Genomic DNA, 23806 nt, shown 5'->3' with positions numbered 1-23806 from the left:
AATACTGGTTGCCCCTTTCTACTCCGTTAGTCTGAATTCTAGCCCCTGGGGTGTGTGTGTGTGTGTGTGTCTAGCTAAAATCCAGCCATCGTTTTAGACCCAGTTCCTCTGCTCCAGGAAGACTTCCAAGCCCTCTGCAGCTCTCTGTTACCGCTGTTCCTTAAACTCCCACATCTCTGACTGAAGCTGCTTAGACTTCATTCTGCAAACAGGTATTGGGCGCCTGCTGTGTGCCTGGCTGGATTCAGTGCCAGGATGGGGCGAAGGCGCTGAGGTCTCCGAGTGCTCTTTCATGTCCAACTCCAGAATCGCCCAGCCCCAGGCAATCCAGGGCCAGAGGCTGTGTGCGCAGCACTCGAATATATCCGCAGACGGTGCTGCGCGGCTTTTCTGAGTGTTACGGCGCCCTCCTCCCGCCCCCGCGCCGCGCGGGCGGGGACCCACCGGTTTTGCTCCGCTTTAGCAGCGGCGAAGGGAGGACCCCCGGGAGCCGGTCCCCGGCATCCGGTCGCCCAGCCCTTTTCAGGCTTGGGCCCGCATGGAGGGGACCGTGGAGTCCCAGACGCCTGACCTGCGGGATGTGGAGGGTAAGGTGGGCAGGAAGACCCCTGAAGGGCTGCTCCGCGGGCTGCGAGGCGATTGTGAGCTGGGAACCTCTGGCGCCCTGCTGCTCCCAGGGGCGCCTAGCACCGGCCACGACTTGGGGGACAAGATCATGGCGCTGAAGATGGAGCTGGTGAGTGCAGAATCCATGGGCCAAGGGGAGTCCCCAGTGTAGGGCCGGGAGGGACGAACTCATGCTCCCAGAGTTAAGCTGGAGAGGAAGTAGTTAAAACTCTCCACCTAACTGCTCAGAATCCCTCCCAGATCAATCCGTAAACGCTGGGGTGGAGATGGAGTGACGTCCATTACTTGTCCCCCAGGAGTGAGTGGGGTGTTGATGGTCCTGAGGACTTGGGGTGGGAGCAGTAGGTTTTGGAAGTTATTCCTGCCAAATAATTGGGAGGAGAGAGATGACGACTGGGAAGTACTGAGAACCCAGCGCAGCACAAATTCCCCCCGCCTGTATGGGCCACCTATTCCCCACCAGTCCCCGTTGTAAGGCAACCGGGTTTTTCTCCTTCTGCTAACCGGGAAAGGGTTTAAGTTCCTGTGAGGCGGCAGTGTTCAGCACAGAAAAGATGTGGGTAAAGGGGCCTATCTGCGGAGAACTACCTGGACCAGGGGCACTGAAAACCTTCTCCGTTTCCTCTACATCCCCCAGCCCTACTTAAAATAATGGAAAGTTCCTAGACCCATAGCAGGGACAGAGAGTAGCAGCACCATTGGTGCCGATTCCCTCGCCTCAGACTCAGTCTCCTCCCAGCCAATCTCCCAGGTAAACTGGATATTTGGATCTCATCTGTACATTCTTGGGGAGAAGAGGAAACAGCAACCCTCCCCTTTCTCTATTGCTGCTGGTCTAGATTCAGAGCCAAAAGGGCAGCCGAGGCCCTGGCAGGTTCCCCAGGGCCCTGATTCCGGTGAAGTGGGTGATTTACACCTGCCACTACTTTGCAGCCAGTTCTGGGGAACTGAGGAATCGCCATCGGCTTCCTGGCTCACAACCAGGAGCCCACAGTGAGTACGTCAGCTAATAAGTCTTCCTGTGTGCCCAGCCTGTGCCAAGCTGGTCTGTGAAGGAGCAGGGGAAGGAAGTCATGGGAGCTCTGAGACCAGCCAGGGCTCTGATGCCTGAGCTGAGAGGCTGGGAAGAGAGTCTGATGGGCGGAGCAGTCAGGAAAGGCCCCCTGGGAGAAGGACTTGAATGCCAAGTGTGCACTTGGCCTTGAAGGTTGGAGGTGAGTGCCCAATTCTCCAGAGCAAGGCTGTGACTGTACCCACCTAAGCGAGGGCTTGCCTTTGCCTCACTGTACAAACTTTAGCTCAAGGCCTAGTAAGAGCCTATCTAGACTATCTAGTTGCTTTGAAAACTTTCACCCAGCGCATGTGCCAGGCAGCTTGCTGAGCACTTTACATGATGCTCTCTTCATCTCCACAGTAACCCTGTTAAGTAAGTGACATTTTATAGATGAAGAAACTGAGGCACAGGGTGGGCATGGTGGCTCACGCCTGTAATCCCAGCACTTTGGGAGGCTGAGGCAGGCAGATCGCTTGAGCTCAGGAGTTTGAGACCAGCCTGGGCAACAAAGCAAGACCCTGTCTTTAGATGGGTGTTGTGTTGTGTGCCTGTAGTCCTAGCTACTCTGGAGGCAGAGGCAGGAGAATCACTTGAGCTCAGGAAGAGGAGGTTGCAGTGAGCTGAAATCGCACCACTGCACTCCAGCCTGGGTGACAGAGCTCAGAGCCAGACCCTGTCTCAAAAAAAGAAAGGGAAGGGCCGGGCGCAGTGGCTCACGCCTGTAATCCCAGCACTTTGGGAGGCCGAGGCGGGCGGATCACAAGGTCAGGAGATCGAGACCATCCTGGCTAACACGGTGAAACCCCGTCTCTACTAAAAATACAAAAAATTAGCCGGGCGAGGTGGCAGGCGCCTGTAGTCCCAGCTACAAGGGAGGCTGAGGCAGGAGAATGGCGTGAACCCCGGGGGGCGGAGCCTGCAGTGAGCCGAGATCGCGCCACTGCACTCCAGCCTGGGTGAAAGAGCGAGACTCCGTCTCAAAAAAAAAAAAAAAAAAAAAAAAAAAAAGAAAGGGAAGAAGGGAAGGAAGAGAGGAAGGGAGGAAGGGGGGGAGGGAGGAGAAAAGAAAAGAAAACAGAGGCACAGGGAATTTAATAACTGCCCAACATCATGCAAAAAGCAGGGCCATGATTTGAACCCAGATCATCTGACTGCACTTTGCATCTTTACTTTGAGACCTGCTTTGTGCCAGATAGTCTAAACATTTTATGTCATTGAAATGAGAAAACTGGTCATCGTTTCTCCCACCTTACAGATAAAATGTGCTTGCAGATTCTGAACTCACATAGGGAGTCAGTGGAAGAGCCACGCCTAGTCTCTCTGGCTCTCTTTTCTGCCTTGGTGGAAACTTCTGTAAACTTTAAGGGGCTGCATTTAACTTTTGATTTTGTCTCTCTGTATTCTTGACCCAGCTTGCCTGGGGCCTGAGGCTGCCTGAGAAAGGGCACAAGGGAGGGAGACTTCTGGGGCCAGAACGAGGAGAGATCCGCATCCTATTTTTTCTCCCTCCTCAGGCCAGGATGTTATTAATATTAATCTCTTCCTGTGCTCTGCCCTGTCTACTGGGTTGCACCCAGGAAGGACAAGGGGTGGGGCAAGGAGTTTCCCTTCGGGCTACTGAAGGCAGGACTGGTTCAAGCCCTCTAAGGACTGTCCTTCAATTGTTCCTCTCCCAGCTCTCCTTGCACAAAGGGGGAAGGCCTACCCTTGAGGCCAAGGTCAGTCCTGCCTCTAGGCCTCGTCCCTCCTGCTTTCTTCCTCTACCCTCTATTCAAAGGTTGAGTGAACAAGCCAGACTGGGATATGTGGGAATGGGAAACAGTGGCAACTTCTTCTTAGTTCTCCCACCCAAAGAACTGTTGCTATGACAACCCACCTCCACAGAGGCAGTTTGAGAAAAAGCTTTAGGCAAGGAAGAAGGCACGGGTTCAAGTCTTGGCTCTGCTTCTGAAACGTTTTGTGGTCTTGAGCAGCACTCTCTCTCTCTCTCCTGGCCTCAGTTTTTCCTCCTCTTGGTGGAGGGGGTAGAGGGAGATGGGGACTGTGGAACCAGATGATCGTAAGAACCTTTGTAGTAACAGTATTCTGATAGTCCCCGCTCTGGGAGCTCTGACTGGGACTTCCAGGCTTTTACCCCAGGGCCTGATTTGGATTGAACAATGAGGAAACCGTACAGGACCCCAGCGCTGGGCAGAGTCTGGTATGTAGATGTTAAGGAGTAGGGAGCCTGAATCTCCTTGGAAGGAGAATTGGGTTTGGAGTCGCCTCCGAGGCTGCATCTCTCCTGAGCTGTTTATCCTATACTCTATTTTCTTCAAGAGATGGTGTGAAAAAAGTGTTTCTTTTTCTGGCAAGAAAGCCTTGCTTTCTTCTATTCTGGGAGTGATGCTGTCACAGTCAGGGAATCCCACTGTCACAGGATTATAGAATCTGCTCTCAGATTTATTTCCCAGCAACACAGTACAACCCAGACCCCTGAATCCTGGGAACCATCAAAGGGGTCAACGATAGGAAAGGCAAGAGAATCACAGAACTGAATGTGACCTCCTTAGCCCTGGGCTGAGCACCAGAAATGGATTGGGCAGGATCTGCTCTCAGGGAGCTCACAGTCCGGTTAGGGAAGGGGGAGACAGAAGAACATTTCTAGTACAGGATGATAAGTGCTGATAGAACCCAGGAAGGGCCTCCTGGAAGAGTCTTGGCTGTAGAGTGATGTGATTGGGTTTGTGCTCCAGAAAGGCGACTTCAAACTGGAAGGAGGCACAGGCTGTTTCCTCTGCTTGAAATGCTTCTCTCCACCTCTTTGTCTGGCTGAGTCTTTCTATTTTTTTTTTTTTTTTTGACACAGGGTTTCACTCCCATCACCCAGGCTGGAGTGCAATGGCACAATGTCGGTTCACTGCAACCTCTGCCTTCCAAGCTCAAGCGGTTCTCCTGCCTCAGCTTCCTGAGTAGCTGGGACTATATGGGCATGTGCCACCACACCTAGCTAACTTTTGTATTTTTAGTAGAGACGGGATTTTGCCATGTTGGCCAGGCTGGTTTCGAAGTCCTGACCTCAAGTGATCTTCTGCCTCAGCCTCCCAAAGTGCTGGGATTACAGGTGTGAGCCACTGCGCCCATCCTAGCTGAGTCCTTCTTAACCTCAAATTTTCAGCTCATGTCCCTTATCCTAGGAAGCATTTCCTGACCTGGTTAGGTTATGGCCTATGTGTCTACAGTCCTCTGTATAGCAGTTGTTTCCCCTAGCGTTTGCCACACTGAACTTTTCTTTTTTTTTTCTTTTTTTTTTTTTTTTGAGACGGAGTCTCCCTCTGTCGCCCAGGCTAGAGTGCAGTGGTGCGATCTTGGCTCACTGCAAGCTCCGCCTCCCAGGTTCAGCCCATTCTCCTGCCTCAGCCTCCCGAGTAGCTGGGACTACAGGCACCTGCAACCACACCTAGCTAATTTTTTGTATTTTTAGTAGAGACGGGGTTTCACCATGTTAGCCAGGATGGTCTCGATCTCCTGACCTCATGATCTGCCCGCCTTGGCCTCCCAAAGTGCTGGGATTACGGGCATGAGCCACCGCGCCCGGCCTGAACTTTTCATTTTTAAATTATTTATTTATTATCATTTTTTTTTTTGACACGGAGTTTTGTTCTTGGCGTCCAGGCTAGAGTGTAATGGCGCGATCTCGGCTCACTGCAACCTCTGCCTCCCGGGTTCAAGCGATTCTCCTGCCTCAGCCTCCTGAGTAGCTGGGATTACAGGCACCCGCCTAGTTAATTTTTGTATTTTTAGTAGAGATGGGGTTTCACCACGCTGGCCAGTCTGGTCTTGAACTGCTGACCTCAAGTGATCTGCCTGCTTCGGCCTCCCAAAGTGCTGGGATTTACAGGTATGAGCCACCCCGCCAGCCTTATTTTTCTTTTAATAGAGACAGGGTATTGCTATGTTGCCCAGGCCAGTCTCAAACTCCTGGCCTCAAGTAGTCCGTTTGTGTCAGCCTCCCAAAGTGCTGGGATTGCAGGCTGAGCCACAATGCCCAGCCAACCACACTGAATTTTAAGTGCTTGCTTCATTGTCTTATCTTACCCACTAGATTATGAACCCTCTGAAGGTAAGAAATGATGCCTTTTCTTTCTTCATTGAACATAGTGCCACACCTATAAGAAACAATAAATATTGGTTCCATAACTGAATGGATTAATTCCATCTCGAGGAAGGGCAAGGAAGACTTCCTCAAGGAGGTGACATTTGAGCTGAGGCTTGAAGAATGAATAAAGTCAGTGGGAATTCCAGTTCAAGATACCAGATTGAGGGCCGGGCAGAGTAGCTCACGCCTGTAATCCCAGCATTTGGGGAGGCTGAGGCAGGCAGATCACCTGAGGTCAGGAGTTCGAGACCAGCCTGACCAACATGGTGAAACCCCATCTCTACTAAAAATACAAAAATTAGCTGGACGTGGTGGCGTACCTGTAATCCCAGCTACTTGGGAAGCTGAGGCAGGAAAATCGCTTGAACCCTGGAGGCGGAGGTTGAAATGAGCCAAGATCGTGCCACTGCACTCCAGCCTGGACGACTGTGCAAAACTCTGTCTCAAAAAGAGAAAAATAAATAAATAAAATAAATAAAAGGCACGAAGCTGTTATGACAATGAGAATAAGAGACAAGGTAATAGGAACAAAATTTTGGAAGCTGAAATGCAGAAGGAAGAGTGGTAACTAACTCAGACCTAAAAAATGCTTAGTCCCAAGCCAGCATTGGAGAAAGCTGAAAAGCAACACTTTTTTTATTTTGGGGGGTGGCTAGAGTTTTGCTCATGTTGCCCAGGCTGGAGTGCAATGGCGCAATCTTGGCTCACCACAACCTCCGCCTCCTGGATTCAAGCAATTCTCCTGCCTCAGCTTCCCAAGTAGCTGGGATTACAGGCATGTGACACCATGCCCAGCTAATTTTGTATTTTTCATAGAGACGGGGTTTCTCCATGTTGGTCAGGCTGGTATCGAACTCCCGAACTCAGGTGATCCATCTGCCTCAGCCTCCCAGAGTGCTGGGATTACAGAGCCACTGCGCCTTACCAAAGCAACACATTTTATACTGCAAAAACCCTTAAAGGTCTTAGAGGTTGGAAGCACCAGGTATTTCTGGAACTGGGGGCACAAATGGGGCTGAAAACAAAAGGGCTGGTTGAATATTTAAAAGTCATATACTAAGATCCCCTCCCTAACTGTGCAACCAGGTGCCAGCTAATTCTTTATCTAGCAGAAGACTGGAGATGTAAGTTTTTTGTTGTTGTTTTTTTTTCTTTTTTTTTTTTTTGAGATGGAGTCTCGCTCTGTTGCCCAGGCTAGAGTGCAGTGGCCCAATCTCAGCTCTCCGCAGCCTCAGCCTCCCGAGTAGCTGGGATTACATGCACCCACCACCACACAGCTAATTTTTGTATTTTTAGTAGAGACGAGATTTTGCCATGTTGGCCAGGCTGGTCTTAAACTCCTGACCTCGGGTAATCCACTTGCCTCAGCCTCCCAAAGTGCTTGGATTACAGGCATGAGCCACTGTGCCCAGCTGTAGATGTAAATTTTGGAAAGAGGAAGGAAAGGAAGAATGGAGGGAGGCAGAAAGGAAGGAAAGGAGGGAGGGGAAAACAGCAGGACAAGTGTTTTTAGTATGAGGAGCTTTGTTTAATGTATTTAGTTTGGTCATGGACTAGGACAGTTGTTTTCACTGTTCATAGATTTGTCTCCAGGATGAAATAATTGAAGATAATCTCCTTTACCAAGTTAACAGTCTGTACAGTCTGTGATATCGCAGTTATTTATGTTCATCTCCCCTTATTGAGACTGCAAGCTTCTATTAAGCAGGAACAATTTCTCCATCATCTTTGTAATTATTAGCAAATCCATGTACCCAATAGTCATTTGTTTAATTGAATTAGAGTTGTGATATTCTTCCAAAAACACAAATAATTTCAGGTATAAAATTTTTTTCTATGCTTTTGCCATAGTGTTTAGAAAACCCTAAACTGTGTGTGTTTTTTTTAAATTTTTTCACTTAATACAACACAACAATAATCATTAATACAGAAGACCCCAAAATATATGAGGATTTCTTCCCACCAGCAAGCAAGCAATCAGTTCTGCAGCAGACACCAGCTGGGTGTCTACTAACTTAATTTCAACTCTGTCTACCTGGAGACAGTGTCACATCCCACAGGTTGAGGGCTCAGTCCCCAAGACTGTCCCCCTCTTCAGACACTAGTCGTAAATCTGGGCCTCCTGACCTTCTGACCAACCAGCTTCAAATTGGGGTTCCTATGACCCCCTCCTTGGGTTTGATTGATTTTCTGGTGTGGCTCACAGAACTCAGGGAAACACATTTACTGGTTTATTATAATGATATTACAAAGGATATAGATGAAGAGATGCATGGGGCAAGGCATATGGGAAGGGGTGCAGAACTTCTGTGCTCTCCCTGGGTGCACCACCCTCCATCTGTTCAGCTACTTGGAAGCTCCCTGAATCCTGTCCTTGGGGACCTTTTTTTATTTTTTGAGACAAGGTCTGGTTCTGTTACCCAGGCTGGAGTACAATGGCGCAATCACAGCTCACTGCAGCCTGTACTTCTCTGGCTCAAGCAATCCTCCCACTTCAGCCTCCTAAGTAGCTGGGACTACAGGTGTGCAATACCACATTCAGCTAATTTTTTTTTTTTTTGGTAGAGACAGGGTTTCCCTATGTTGCCCAGGCTGGTCTTGAACTCCTGGGATCAAGCGATCCTCCCACCTTAGTCCCCTAGAGTGTTGGGATTCCAGGCTTAAGCCACTGGTCCTGGTCCTTTGGGCCTTTTCAAGAGACTTTATTGGTTGTCCACGATTGAAACATGGATAACCATATCAAAATGTTATTGGACAAAAAGAGTCTGATCAAAACCCAGCAAAGCCTGTCTGTTTAGATTCTTATTGGCCTCTCTCTGCGGCATTCCTTCCTCCAGGGTATGAGTCAGGACCCTCTCTGGAATGAGGGTCTTATGACCCACAATCAGATTAGAGTCCTACTCTGGGAAGGTGAGAGGAGAGCAGGAGAAGGTCAGAAAGAGACTCTGTTTCCTGAAGCCTACTTCTGAGTGCCCCAGCATTATAACAAAAACTGTAACAATGGCTATGGGACTTATGAGCCAAAAACTGGATGAAAACCTGCACACATACACACACACACACAGAGTAATACCACACATAGTAAATAAGTCGACCATAGTAATATGTAGAGCCAAATAGCCTACCATTTATTGACTTACAGTATTATATTTGTCAGATGGTATGCTATGCATGTTAATATGTTCCTTTGATGTCTCATGACAAATCTTTAGATAGTACCTCCTATTATAAGAAAGAAATGAAGGTTTAAAGAAATAAATTTAAATTTCATATGGCTCATTAATGGCAAAACTGGAACTCGAATCTAGGTCCATTTAATTCCAGTGTCTAATTTTCTCAATGTACAAATATATATATATATATATTTTTTGAGACAGAGTCTTGCTCTGTTGCCCAAGCTGGAGTGCAGTGGTGTGACCTTGGCTCACCACAACCTCTGCCTCCTGGGTTCAAGCAATTCTCCTGCCTCAGCCTCCTGAGTAGCTGGGATTACAGGCCTGCGCCACAATGCCCGGCCAATTTTTGTATTTTTATTAGAGACAGGGTTTCACCATGTTGGCCAGCCTGGTCCCAAATTCCTGACCTCAGGTGATCTTCCCACCTCGACCTCCCAAAGTGCTGGGATTACGGGAGTGAGCTACCACACCTGGCCTCAATGTACAAATATTAATACATGGTCTTACTCTGGTTTATCATAGATGTGAATAAAGCAGTTATTTCCTGAATAATTCAATAAACATTTTTCAAATACAAAAAACATTTACTGTGTGTGTGACCTGCGGGATCTGACCTGTGTATGTAAATACACATACACACATAATGACGTTTTGGTCAATGTCAGACCACGTATAACATATAAACATCCATGTAAATTTTTTTTTTTTTTTGAGACGGAGTCTTGCTATGTCACCCAGGCTGGAGTGCAGTGGCGCGATCTCGGCTCACTGCAAGCTCCGCCTCCCGGGTTCATGCCATTCTCCTGCCTCAGCCTCCCCAGCAGCTGGGACTACAGGCGCTCGCTGCCGCGCCCAGCTATTTTTTTTGTATTTTTAACAGAGACGGGGTTTCACCATGTTAGCCAGGATGGTCCCGATCTCCTGACCTCTAGTGATCTGTCCTCCTCAGCTTCCCAAAGTGCTGGGATTACCATATAAACATTTTGATCAATGATAGACTACATATGTCAAATAAACATTTATCATGTGTGTATATATGCACATATATGTATAAATAAACATTTATTATGTGTATATAAGTGTGTACACATATACACATATTTATATGATGTTTCGGTCAATGATGTACAGCATATACCATAGTGATTTCATAAGATTATAACGCAGCATATACACAAATATGATATATGACACTTGATATTGGCATAGCAGATCAAGTAGGGATTGATATTCAGTAATTGTGCTGGGACATTTTGTTTTCCATATTTTAAAAAGTATATAAATTTTTTAAAATGTCATCTAGTTTGTGCATTTACCCTCTCATAAAACCTCCTGCTGGTTCATTTCTCTAAGCATATCCCCATTGTTACGTGACGAATGACCTTATACACAAATAATAGAACAGAAGGTTTCTAGATTAAAAGACACTGAGCATAGTTGAGGACAAGAGGAACTAAATAAAGATATACTAAATACAGCCAGGCACAATGGCTTATGCCTGTAATCACAGCACTTTGGGAGGCTGAGGTGAGGAGTTTGAGCCTGGAAGTTTGAGGCTACAGTGAGCTATGATCACGCCACTGCACTCCAGCCTGGACAACGTAGCGAGACTTTGTCTCTACAAAAACTTTAAAAAGTACTAAATATCATGAAATACCTCTCCAAGCCTTTACCCCTACTTGGCTCCTAAGATACTGGCAGCCTTGCTTACCTTATACTCTCTAGAGTGGTATAATATGGGGAATATGATTAACTCGACAGAAAAAAAAAAGATACAAACTTTAGACCTCCAATTAAACAGCCCAATCAGATCACCCTGTAGTGAGGCTCAGAGTTGGCAAGCTTCATACATACACGGTTTCTAGTCATTGTAGAGATCCACTCTGAAGGGTGAGCAGCAGTTAAAGATCATAGACATCTGACCCTCTATATAGACCTAAATAAATAGGAAAAAGCAACTTGAGGCCGGGCATGGTGGCTCAGGCCTGTAATCCCAATACTTTGGAAGGCCGAGGCGGGATGATCACCTTGAGGTCAGGAATTTGAGACCAGCCTGACCAACATGATGAAACCCCATCCCTACTGAAAATACAAAAATTAGCTGGTCATGGTAGCAGGCACCTGTAATCCCAGCTATTCAGGAGGTTGAGGCATGAGAATCGCTTGAACCCGGGAGGTAGAGGTTGCAGTGAGCTGAGATCATGCCACTGCACTCCAGCCTGGGTGACAGAATGAGACTCTGTCTCAAAAAGAAAAAAAAAGGAAAAGAAAAAGCAACTTGAATGAAATGGAGATAATACAGAGAGATACGAACTTATAAAAATCATTAAGCATATCCTTAAAGAGATAAAAGATAATATTGTAGCCATGAACAAAAACAAGAAGGTGTAAAAAGGTAAACATTCAGAGAACTAGAAAAAACACTTGGAAATAAACACATCATGGGGGGCGGGGAAGAAAAAAGAAAAACCGAAGACTTGATAATAGGCCAGGTGTGGTGGCTCATGCCTGTAATCCCAGCACTTGGGAGGCCGAGTCAGCGGATCACCTGAGGTCAGGAGTTCAATAGCAGCCTGACCAACATGGTGAAACCCCACCTCTACTAAAAATACAAAAATCAGCCAGATGTGGTGGCAGACACCTGTAATTCCAGTTACTTGGGAGCCTGAGTCATGAGAATCACTTGAACCCGAGAGGCGGAGGCTGCAGTGAGCCAAGATGTGTGCCATTGCACTCCAGCCTGGGGGACAAGAGTGAGACTCCATCTCAAAAAAAAAAAAAAAAAAAAAAGGAGTTGATAAAGTTGAAATATTTCAGAAACTAGAGCAAGTATAGAAATAGATGTGGCTGGGTGCTGTGGCTCACGCCTGTAATCCCAGCACTTTGAGAGGCCGAGGCAGGTGGATCATGACGTCAGGAGACTGAGACCATCCTGGCTAACATGGTGAAACCCTGTCTGTACTAAAAATACAAAAATTTAGCCGGGTGTGGTGGTGGGCACCTGTAGTCCCAGCTGCTCGAGAGGCTGAGGCAGGAGAATGGCATGAACCTGGGAAGTGGAGCTTGCAGTGAGCCAATATCGCACCACTGCACTCTAGCCTGGGCGACAGAACGAAACTCTGTCTCAAAAAAAAAAAAAAAAAAAAAGAAAGAGATGCAAGAGTGAAAAAAAAAAAAACAAAAAGAAAAACATAGAGGATCAGTTCAGGACACCCTCTGTCCAAGTAATAGGATTCCCAGAAGAACAGAAAAATACTGGAGGATAATCATCAAAGAAACAATTTTTAAAAATCTCCCAGAACTGAAGAACGTCAGTTTCCAGATTGAAAAGGCCCATCAAGTGGCTAACTCAATAGATGAAAATAACCCACACCATGGCAAATTGCTGTAAAAACAGAACACTGGGGACAAAGAGAAGATCCTAAAAGCTTCCAACAAGAATGGGAAAAGGGTCATACGCAAAGGATCAGGGATCGGAACGGCATTAGATTTTTAAAGGCTAACACTGAAAATTAAGACACGGAGGCTGGGTGCCATGGCACATGCCTATAATCCCAACACTCTGGGAGGCCAAGGTGGGCAGATCCCTTGAGCTCAGGAGTTTGAGACCAGCCTGAGCAACATAGTGAGACCCCATCTACAAAAAAAAGTTTTTAAATTAGCCAGGTGTAGGTACATGCCTGTAGTCCAGCTACTCAGGAGGCTGAGGCAGGAGTGTTGCCTGAGCCCAGGAGATCAAGGCTGTAGTCAGCCATGATTGTGCCACTACTGCACTCCAGCCTGGGCTATAGAGTAAGACCCTGTCTCAAAAATAAAATAAGACAATGGAACAATGCCTTAACCCCGAGGAAGAATTATTTTTAACCTGGAATTCTATATCCAGCCAAACTATCAATAGTGTGAGGAAAGATTAATAACTTTAAAAAATAATTTCAACTTTTATTTTATTTTATCTTATTTGAGAACGGACGCTTGAGATTACCCTGTAAGTCAAATTTACTTCCAGTACAGACAGGTAGACTGGTGTGTACAGGGGAGAAGGCCTGAATGCCCAGCCAGTGGGATTCTGATCCTTCTAAGCTCTGGCCAACCCTTTCCCCTCTCGGCGGCTGCTACCAATGCCCTGAAGAGACTAGGGAACCAGGTTAGCTCTCTTTATTCCCCAGCTCCTGCCTCCTTTTGGCCCAATCTACTTCCTGATTAACACCCTATCTTGCTGTTCTTTGTTTCTATGTCTTTCTGGTGAATATGGGCAGGCTCAATAGTACCCTGTGGCTGGGCACGGTGGCTCATGCCTGTAATCCCAGCACTTTGGGAGGCTGAGGTGGGCAGATCACCTAAGGTCAAGAGTTTGAGACCAGCCTGGCCAACATCGTGAAACCTGTCTCTACTAAAAATACAAAATTAGCTGGGCGTGGTGGTGCACGCCTGTAATGCCAGCTAATTGGGAGACTGAGGCAGGAGAATCGCTTGAACCCAGGAGGCGGAGGTTGCAGTGAGCCGAGATCGCGCCGTTGCACTCCATCCTGGACAACAAGAGTGAAACTCCATCTCAAAAAAAAAAAAAAAAGAAGTACCCTAAATATGAAGTTCAAAGCTTAGTAGGATTGAATTTTAATACTTAACATTTACTGAGACCCTCTGTGCTAGGCACTGTGCTGAGTACTTAATAGACAGCATTTCAGAATCCTTACGGCTACCCTGTGAGGTAAGTGATTTAATCCTGTTTTGCAAACAAAGAGACTGAGGCTCAAAGAAGATATGTCTAATCAGTGGTAGAGCTGAAATGTTAGGCAGCAGTCTATCTGCTTCTGAAGGCTACACTGCAAGCCATTATAATTCCATCCGTCTTAAAGTGAAACATGGTTGGCTGAACCACAAGGTAGTGGCCTGTGGAAACGCTGGGGAAACCCACGCCCCAGAACTGGGACTAATTCCTTCTCCCACTCCCCCAGGCTTACCTGCGAGCCATCGATGTGAAGATCCTGCAGCAGCTGGTGACCTTGAATGAGGGCATCGAGGCAGTGCGCTGGCTGTTGGAGGAGCGGGGGACGTTGACCAGTCATTGCAGCAGCCTCACCAGCAGTCAATATAGCCTGACAGGCGGGAGCCCAGGCCGCTCAAGGCGCGGCAGCTGGGACAGCCTGCCAGACACCAGCACCACTGACCGGCTGGACAGTGTCTCTATTGGCAGCTTCCTGGACACAGTGGCCCCCAGCGAGCTGGATGAACAGGGCCCACCTGGGGCTCCACGTCCTGAGATGGACTGGGCGAAAGTTATAGCTGGTGGAGATAGGGCCAGGACTGAGGTGGATGTGGCAGCCACCAGGCTAGGAAGCTTGAGAGCTGTGTGGAAGCCCCCAGGGGAGAGGCTTCAAGGTGGACCACCTGAGTCACCAGAGGATGAAAGTGCCAAGCTGGGCTTTGAGGCCCACTGGTTCTGGGAGCAGTGCCAGGATGATGTGACCTTCTTGTAACAACTATTCCATCCTTTTGTAATCCTGTGGCTCTTTTATCCATTAGCTGTGGTCTCCCCCAAAATTGATTCTCCCTCAGTCTGAGACTAGGAAGAGGCTGCACTGAAATCAGTTACCATGGAAACCTGGCTCATCATTTCTCTAGTCCCTAGGGAGTCTCTGCCTTTATCCCTCAATTATTGGGTCCCTAGAGCTAGCTTGCTCTTTCTTTCTTTTTTTTTTTTGAGACAGGGTCTTATGCTGTTACCCAAGCTAGAGAGCAGTGGCATGATCACAGCTCACTGCAGCCTTGACCTGGGCTCAAGCGATCCTCCTATTTCAGCCTCCCCCGTAGTTAGGACCACAGGCATGCACCACCATGCCCAGCTAATTTTTTAATTTTTTTTTTTTTTTTTGTAGAGATAGGGTTTCCCTGTGTTGCCCAGGCTGGTCTCAAACTCCTGGGCTCAAGGGATCCTCCCGCCTCAGCCTCCCAAAGTGCTGGGATTATGCCCAGCCCCTAGAGATATTTCTATAGAGATACCGACTCTGAAGGATTGACTTATGGCTTTTGGTGTTTAGTATCTCTCACTACTCCCCCCAGCTAAGTAAGGATTTAAGGAATTTAGGACTCCCTGGAGTTAACAGATGAAGAGATGGAGGTATAATTACTTCACCCAAAGTCCAGAAGCCTTGGCCCCTCTCTTGGCCAAGATGGAGGATTGAAGAGGGACATGGACCTTCAGGACTAACCCTCTATGGATTGGCCCCCCCAGAAGCGTTTGGGCTGGTAGACCCACCCCTTCCTACCTGCTGAGTGATATCGTTTCCTGCCAGGATGGGTAGCCCTTTGTACGGGTTCTTGGATGGTGGTAGGTCATATAGGGGTATCTGAGCCCCTGCTGCTAAGCGAGATCACATTATTTATCGTCCATACCATTACTTCTTGTGAACAGAAACATGTCACCCCTCCTGGCAGGAAAGTTTCTCATTGTCAGATGTTTGTGCTTCTTTTCAGAAGGTTCTTACTTTTTAAATAGTGTTCTCATTTTATCCTAGGGGATCTCACTTCCTCTGTGGCTCCATCCCTGCATCCCTGTCTGGGCCAGCACTCCTGACTGCTTTTAAGGAGAGAAGCTTTCAGGGGCCTTTATTTATTGCTCTCAAGTCTGTTTGGCTCGCCCTGCCATGGTCCCCTGTCTTACCCTGTCCCTGTGTTGCCCCCATTCCTGTACTCCATTTTTTTGTTTTGCTTTGTTGTTGTTTTTTGAGATAGGGTGACAGGGTCTCCCTCTGTTGCCCAGGCTGAAGTGCTGTAGTGCTCACTGCAGGCTCGACCTCCTCGACTCAAATGATCCTCCTTCCTCAGCTTCCCAAGGAGCTAAGACTGCAGGCATGCATCACCATGCCTGGCTAATTTTTGTATTTTTTTCCAGAGACAGGGTTTCACCATGTTGCCTAGGGTGCACTTGAACTCCTGGCCTCAAGCAGTCCTTCCGCCTCAGCCTCTTAAAGTACTGAGATTACAGGCATGAGCTGCTGCGTGTGGCCCTATTCCTGTATTCTGACTCCATATCTCCCTTCCAGGAGGTTCAGCTTCTGTGTGTCCGTGCCTTTTCAGTTTCTCCAGGCCTTTTATATGCAGATGAGTCCTGGCCTCCTCTGCCCTTTGTTGATGGGAGCCAGGGAGAGAGGAAGCTCGAGGTCTCAGAGCTCTGGGGGTGTACCAGAATCTTGGATAGGGGAGGTGTCATCCTTTCTGACTTTGTGACTGCCCTTCCCCCACCCTGTCCCCAGCCTTACACCATTTGGTCACAAGGATGCCTGCCTGAGGTTGGGACACAAGGAATCTCCTTGTCTGGGCTGCAGTGTGGGGGCGTGGCAGGGAAAGACAGAAGCTCTTTGGTCCCTGGGCCCCATCCTGGAAAGGGAGAGGGAGCAAGGGAAAGGCATGTTTACTTCCTCCCTTAGAGCAAGCCCTGACTCCTGAAACCTGAGGAGGGAGCAGAGCCTGGGTCCTAGAGCCCTGCTGAATTACAAATTACATCATAGAAGGAATTCAGGGAAGCTGCCAACCTGGGGCTCAGAGGGGATGGTCCCAGAAAGGGGGACAAGAGCTGTGGCTGGTGTCAGAGAATGAATTCTTAGAGATTAACCCTTTGAACTCTGGGTAACTGCTCCATATGTTAGTCCCTGCCTTTCCTGGGCCTTGAAACTGGGATACTAGAGGGAAAAAGATGGAAAAGGGTGTCAGATGACTTTGGCTGTTCACTGTGTCCTCCTGCAAAAGAGGCATCCTCCTCAAATCCTGGAATAACTCCTGCCATTTCTCTATTTTGTATTCTGCGTTGGGGAAGGGAAGGAAGCCAAATTGATCATCTCTGCTTCCCTAAATTCCTCAAGTCTCGTTTTGAAACTCCCACCCCGGTCCTTCTGGAGCAATATTCAGTCCATGGCTTGTCCCTAAACACCCTCTCTTCTCCTCCCACCCCCTCAAATGATTGAAATCTCCAAAGTATATTCTCAGCTTCTTCCACTGCTCACAAGACCTCTCCATACCACTCCTATGGTCTTGGGATTCCTGACTTCCCCTCAGACTGGGAATTCGAATCTCCTATTCCTGTCCCTACTCTGTAGTCATTTTGTAGTGTGCCCTCGGTTAATTACCCTTCCTGTTTTTTGTTTGTTTTGTTTTGTTTTGTTTTGTTTTTGAGATGGAGTCTCGCTCTGTCATCCAGGCTGGAGTGCAGTGACGCGATCTCGACTCACTGCAACCTCTGCCTTCTGGGTTCAAGCGATTCTCCTGTCTCAGCCTCCTAAATGGCTGATATTACAGACGTGCACCACCATGCCTGGCTAATTTTTGTATTTTTAGTAGAGACGAGGTTTTGCCATGTTGACCAGGTTGGTCTTGAACTCCTGACCTCAAGTGATCCGCCCGTCTCAGCCTTCCAAAGTGCTGGGATTACAGGTGTGAGCCACCTGCCTGGCCTGTTGTTTTATTTTTAAGACAGGGTCTCACTCTTGCCCAGGCAGGAGCGCAGTTGTGTGATCTCGGGTCACTGCAGCCTCCGCCTACTGGACTGAAGTGATCCTCCTCAGCCTCCTAAGTAAGTAGCTGCGACTACAGGCGTGCATCACCATGCCCGGGTTACTTTTTGTATTTTTTCTAGAGACAGGGTTTTGTCATGTTGCCTAGGCTGGTCTCAAACTCCTGGGCTCAAACAATCCTCCCACTTCAGCATCCCAAAGTGCTGGGATTACAGGCCTGAGCCACCATGCCCAGGCTTTATTTCTTTTTTTTTCTCTTCAGCAACATTGTTCATGGAATTATACCCTTCTTGGAAGCCACTGTATAGTATTCCTATTTGAGGTTCACTTGTTCAGGCTACACACTTACGAGCTGAAGAGGTTGCCCGCCCTCTTGTGGCCATTATGCACCACTGCTGGAGTTGCTGTGTGGAACCTCCAAGCTCAAATAAAACATGGCCTTCTAAAGACTAGCCCCCTTCAGTGCGCAGAAAGGCTAGTGAGTCAGACCTAAAAAGGGCATAGACTTGCCCAGCATCACCCATTGTAAAGTTGTGGCGACGTCCAGGTCAGAAAACCCAGATCACAAGCCCCCATGCCCACAGCTCCATCACTTGGCCAACTATTCCCAGTCAACACCACTGAAGCCCAAAGGGACTGAAAGCAACTTTGCCCCTGTTACAATGTTTGCGTTCTCACCCCTTCCTAAAGAGGCAGCTTAGTCTTTAGAGGAAGAGCTGCAGGAAAGAAAACCCTGGGCCTGGACTGGGTGAAGGGGTGAAGGATGCACTAGTCTGGATCACAGGTAGGAGGAAAAATCAATCCTGGACCCACCATTTTTCTGGGAAGGAGGGCTAGTAGCTCCAGACATCACAGGAACAGAGCTCAGCATTTCAGACCTGGAGGTTAGAAGCAGAGGTGGGGGTGGGGAGCTGTGAAATTAGGAAACTTAGATGGGTCTTGCAGAAGTAGGTGTGGCTCCACAGGTCAGGGAATTACAGGTCAATTGGATAGGCACCTGAGAGTGTTGTGGGGCTGGAAAGCTGGGGTGAGTGAAGCTGCCTGGGTATTCCGCTTAGGTCTAGGCATCCTGGCTGAATACCTTAGATTTCAGTTCACCACCAGAGAAGCCCGGAAACTCCAGTAAACGCATATCTTTGGTCCCTTCTACCTGCCTCTAATTTGGCTGGTTGAGGCTCAGCTTCTCTCTAACTAGACTTTTCTAGCTTATAGGGTGCAGCTGTTTGGGAGCTCAAAGAAGAAGGTAAGAAAAAGGAGAGAAATGCAGAGAGAGGAGAGGATGAGATGAAAACAGGGTGTGGAAAATATCAGAGGGCGCAAACTGCCCTCAAGTGCACTGGGGGCTTTTGTCCGGGGTCAGAATAAAGACAAAGAAGAGGCTGCTCATAGAAGCTGCAGAAACAGTGCCTTGGGGGATAAGCGGGGGCGGTGCTGGCTGAGACAAGAGACCATGGGACTGGGCATTGTAAAGACCTGCATTTATTTATTTTATTTATTTATTTATTTATTTTGAGACAGGGTCTCACTCTGTCGCCCAGACTGGAGCGCAGTGGCACGATCTCGGCTCACTGCAACCTCTGCCTACCAGGCTCAAGCGATTCTCATGCCTCAGCCTCCTAAGTGGCTGGGACTACAGGCGCACGCCACTACCACCCAGCTAATTTTTGTATTTCTAGTAGAGATGGGGTTTTACCATGTTGGTCAGGCTGGTCTCGAACTCCTAACCTCAAGTGATTCACCCACCTTGCTCTCTCAAAGTGCTAGGATTACAGGCTTGAGCCACCATGCCCGGCCAAGGCCTGCAATTAGGATGGAGGCATTGAGGTTGAGCACTGAGGTAACTGGAAGCTCAGTGACAGCTGCAGTGAGAAATGCTTGAGAGTTGTAGCAGACACAAGCTCATTGTGTGTATGGTGCCAGGCATACACTGGGTGTTCTGTGACACCTGTTCAATGAATGGAAGAATGAATACGTGTAAGCTCACAAGGAGATGTGACTTAAAAAAAAAGTTGGTCATTTGCAAATTAGGTAATTGAAAATATTTTTAAATTTACTTTTTAGCAATCCTATAAACAGTGCATTGTTAACAATAGTCTTACTTAGAAATTTGCACAAGGTCAGTTAAGTAACAAATGAGCTGTAATAACCTAGATCAACCTGACTGCAGGGGCTTCCAGGAAGCCTTCTCTGATTCCCTACCCATGCCATACACTCACTTAGACCCTACTCTCCTAGGAGAACAGATTAGTGCTGCCCAGAAGCTGGGGCAGGACATTAGTTTCCTATTGTCACTGTAATGAATTACCACAAAGTGGCTTAAAAAACAAAATTATTATGTTACAGTTCAGAAGTCCAAAATCAGCTTCACCAGGCTAAAGTCAAAGTGTTGACAGGTCTACACTCCTTCCGTGGGCTCCAGGGGAGAATGTTTGCCTCGCTTTTTCCAGCTTCTAGATGCTGCTTGCAGTGCTTGATTCGTGGCTCTTTTCACCATCTTCAAAGCCAGCAGCAGAGCATCTTCTCTCCTCTCTAACCTCTGTTTCCATCCCTACATCTCTCTAATTCTACTGCCTGTCACTTGTAAGGATTACATTGGGTCTACTGGGATAATCCAGTATCATCTTCCCATTGGCAAGATCCTTAATTAAATCCTGCTTTCAAAGTCCCTTTTACCATTTAAGATAAAATGTTCACAGGTTAAGCAGGTGGTGGTGCGTGTCTGTAGTCCCAGCTACTTGGGGCTGAGGCTGGAGGATCACTTGAGCCCAGGAGTTCAGGCCAGCCTGGGCAACACAGTAAGACCCCTTCTCTTAAAATTTATATTTATCCGCAGGTCCTAGGGATTAGGAATTGGACATCTTTGGGAGAGGGGCTTTTAGCCTGACACAGGCAGGGTGGAGAGTGGGCAGGAGGATGCACCCAGGGCCAGAATGAACCTCTGTGCTTTGTCCAGCCTCCCCTAGCCTGGAATGAGAGGTGGTACCAAGGCGGAGGTGGCAGGTCCAGACCCCATGTCTAGAGAATGTCAAGTGCCTCCTGTACCATCACCACCAGGGAGAGCCAAAGATGAAGATCAGGCTTGGGAGAAAGTCTCAGTAGGAATCTTTTTAGACCTGAGACCTTCCTGGTAACCACAGTGGAGGATTCCTCAACACTGTCTCCTCTCCAGAACCATTCTGTGCTCCTATTCCCCAAGGCTGAAGATAATTATATTCCCAGTGAATAACCTGGGTTCCCTCTGGAAGGGGCAGATTGGATAGATTAGTTGTCTTCTTTTTAAACTGTTATTTTTAATTCTTTAATAGTTAAACCATGCTTCTCATAGCATAGTGAATTCCATCACCAGGCCCCTTTCTTATTTTATTTTCTTATTTTTAAAAAAAATTTTAGACTGGGCACAGTGCTCATGCCTGTAGTCCCAGCACTTTGGGAGGTCGAGGCAGGCAGATCACAAGCTCAGGAGTTCAAGACCAGCCTGACCAATATGGTGAAACCCCATCTCTACTAAAAATACAAAAATTATCTGGGCATGGTGGCACATGCCTATAGTCCCAGCTGCTCAGGAGGCTGAGGCAAGAGAATTGCTTGAACCCAGGAGGCAGAGGTTGCAGTGAACCGAGATCATGCCACTGCACTCCAGCCTGGGTGACACAGCGAGACTCCATGTCAAAAAAAAAAATTAATTTTTTTTTTAACAGACTGGGTCTCACTGTCACCCAGGCTGGAGGACAGTGATGCGATCTTGGCTCACTGTAACTTTGACCTCCTGGGCTCAAGCAGTGCTCCTACCTCAGCCTTCTGAGTAGGACTACAGGTGCACATGAGCATGTCCAGCCAATTAAAAAAAAAATTTTTTTAGGGATGGGGTCTCACTGTGTTGCTCAGCCTGGTCTTGAACTCCTGGCCTTGAGAAGTCTTCCTGCATCAGCCTCCCATAGTGCTGAGATTACAGGTGTGAGCCACCGTGCCTGGCCTCTTCTTTTGATCTCTCATCCCTATTCTCATTCCTCTCCCTGTGTCAGTATATGTTTGGATATGTATGTATCTTTGAAAATATATGTAATTATATGCCTATGTGTTTTAATATATATAAATGGTATACTTTTATGGTAAGCCAACTTCTGTAATGAATTGCTCCCATATTTCAGTGATTTAACACCACAGATTTGTTTTTAACTTATTCTACATGGCACGGGTGTTTCTGGTTGGACAGCTCTCCTCCACTGTCCACTCCAGCTCCCAGGCTTCTTTTATTTTCAGATGGTGATAGCCTCATCCCAGCATCATAAACTTTGCTGTCAATTTTTCACCAACTTGTTTTACTATCCATTGATTATCATTTTATGAATTGCTTGTTTCACTAGGGATTACAGAATGGTGATTTTCTAAGGCTATTAATTTTTCCTTATTTATTAGCTCTAATTCTGTACAGAAAACCTTTTTCACATCCTCTAGGACCATTTGATTACTCTGAAATAAAGTTCATACCAGAATGGCAAGATAAATGCTTAAATCTCTTCCCTTATCATTTTCAAAGTAGTTATGTCCTAACAACTTCTAATGGTGTTCAATGATTTTTTTTGTTTCACTCTCTTTTTAAATGATCTCAAACAACCTGTAGTTCTTATGCATTTAATGTCGTTTAATCATTTGCCATTATTTTTTACTTTATATTATATAAAATATCAAGCATATACAAAAATAGAGAAAATAGTGTAATGAATTCCCAGGGACCCAGCTTCAATAATTATCAGTTCACAGCCAATCTTGGTTTATTTATTCCCTCAACTACTTTCCCCCTAACCAAGATTATTTTGAAGCAAAACCAGATATCATACCAATTTAATCTGTAAATGTTTTAGCATGTATCTCTAAAAGATAAGGATTTTTATTACCATTATTGCACCTAAAAAGTTAATAAATTGTCAGTATAATAAAATATAGTTGGTGTTTCATTTTCCCATAGACTTAATTTTTTAAAGTTTTGGGGCCAGGCGCGGTGGCTCATGCCTGTAATCCCAGCACTTTGGGAGGCCGAGGTGGGCGGATCACGAGGTCGAGAGATCGAGACCACTCTGGCCAACATAGTGAAACCCCGTCTCTACTAAAAATACAAAAAAAGCCGGGCATGGTGGTAGGCGCCTGTAATCCCAGCTACTTGGGACTTGGGAGGCTGAGGCAGGAGAATCTCTTGAACCCGGGAGGCAGAGGTTGCAGTGAGCCGAGATCGTGCCATTGCACTCCAGCCTGGGCAAAAAGAGTGAAACTCTGTCTCAAAAAAAAAAAAAAAAAATTTTGGTACCAGGGTTATGCTGGCCTCCTAAAAAGAGTGAAGTAGTGTTTCCTCCTCCTTTGCTTTATCTTTGTGTAAGGTTGGTAGTAGTATTTAGTACTTGACATAATTTACTTAGTGAAATCATCTGGGCCTAGAGTTTTCTTTACGGGGACTTTTTTTGTTTTTTTGAGGCGGGGTCTCACACTGATGCCCAAACTGGAGCGCAGTGACACGATCATGGCTCACTGCAGCCTTGACCTCCCCAGGCTCAGGTGATCCCCCGAACTCAGCATCCTGAGTAGCTGGTACTACAGGCGTGCCACCATGCCTGGATAATTTGTATTTTTTTTGTAGAGCCAGAGTTTTGCCATGTGGCCTAGACTGGTATGGGGATGTTTTTGATAACAGTTTCCTTTAGTAGATATAAGGCTATTTAGACTTTTACTTTCGAGTTAGTTTTGGTAGTTTTTATTTGTTTTTAAAAAAATTTGTCCATTTTATCTAAATTGTCGATGTTATTGGCATAATATTATTCATAACATTTCTGGCCAGGCGTTGTGGCTCATACCTGTAATCCCAACACTTTGAGAGGCCGAGGCAGGAGGATCGTTTGAGCTCAGGAGTTCAAGACCAGTGTGGGCAACACAGTGAGACCTCATTCTTACAAAAAATCAAAAAATTAAGTTGGGCGTGGTTGCTCACGCCTGTAATCCCAGCACTTTGGGAGGCCGAGGCAGGCAGATCACGAGGTCAAGAGATCAAGACCATCCTGGCCAACAGGGTGAAACCCCGTCTCTACTAAAAATGCGAAAATTAGCTGGGCGTGGTGGTGGGCGCCTGTAGTTCCAGCTACTCGGGAGGCTGAGGCAGGAGAATCTCTTGAACCCAGGAGGCAGAGGTTGCAGTGAGCCGGGATCTCGCCACTGCACTCCAGCCTGGCGATAGAGCCAGACTTTGTCTCAAAAAAAAAAAAAAGAAAAATTAGCCGGGTGTGGTGGCCGGCGCCAGTAATCCCAGCTACTGAGGAGG

At 47.2% G+C, this 23806-nt stretch overlaps 1 protein-coding gene across 1 annotated transcript; it reads left to right on the top strand.

The window, feature by feature from the left end:
* Positions 1–232: 232 nt before the first annotated feature.
* Positions 233–22441, top strand: LURAP1 (leucine rich adaptor protein 1). Its single transcript, XM_055255379.2, has 2 exons — positions 233–736; positions 13951–22441. Exons 1-2 carry the CDS (start codon positions 539–541, stop codon positions 14470–14472), a joined length of 720 nt encoding a protein of 239 aa, XP_055111354.1. The 5' UTR covers positions 233–538; the 3' UTR covers positions 14473–22441.
* Positions 22442–23806: the final 1365 nt, after the last annotated feature.

Source organism: Symphalangus syndactylus, chromosome 12, assembly GCF_028878055.3.
Source record: "Symphalangus syndactylus isolate Jambi chromosome 12, NHGRI_mSymSyn1-v2.1_pri, whole genome shotgun sequence".
In the NCBI taxonomy this organism is placed as follows: Eukaryota; Metazoa; Chordata; class Mammalia; order Primates; family Hylobatidae; genus Symphalangus; species Symphalangus syndactylus.
The sequence above is the reverse complement of the archived record's forward strand: the minus strand, read 5'-3'. Positions and strand labels throughout refer to the sequence as shown.

Coding starts and splice junctions, on each gene's coding strand:
- LURAP1 (XM_055255379.2), top strand. CDS start 539: ATGGAGGGGACCGTGGAGTCCCAGACGCCTGACCTGCGGGATGTGGAG. Junction 737..13,950: donor TGGCGCTGAAGATGGAGCTG/GTGAGTGCAGAA, acceptor CCACTCCCCCAG/GCTTACCTGCGAGCCATCGA.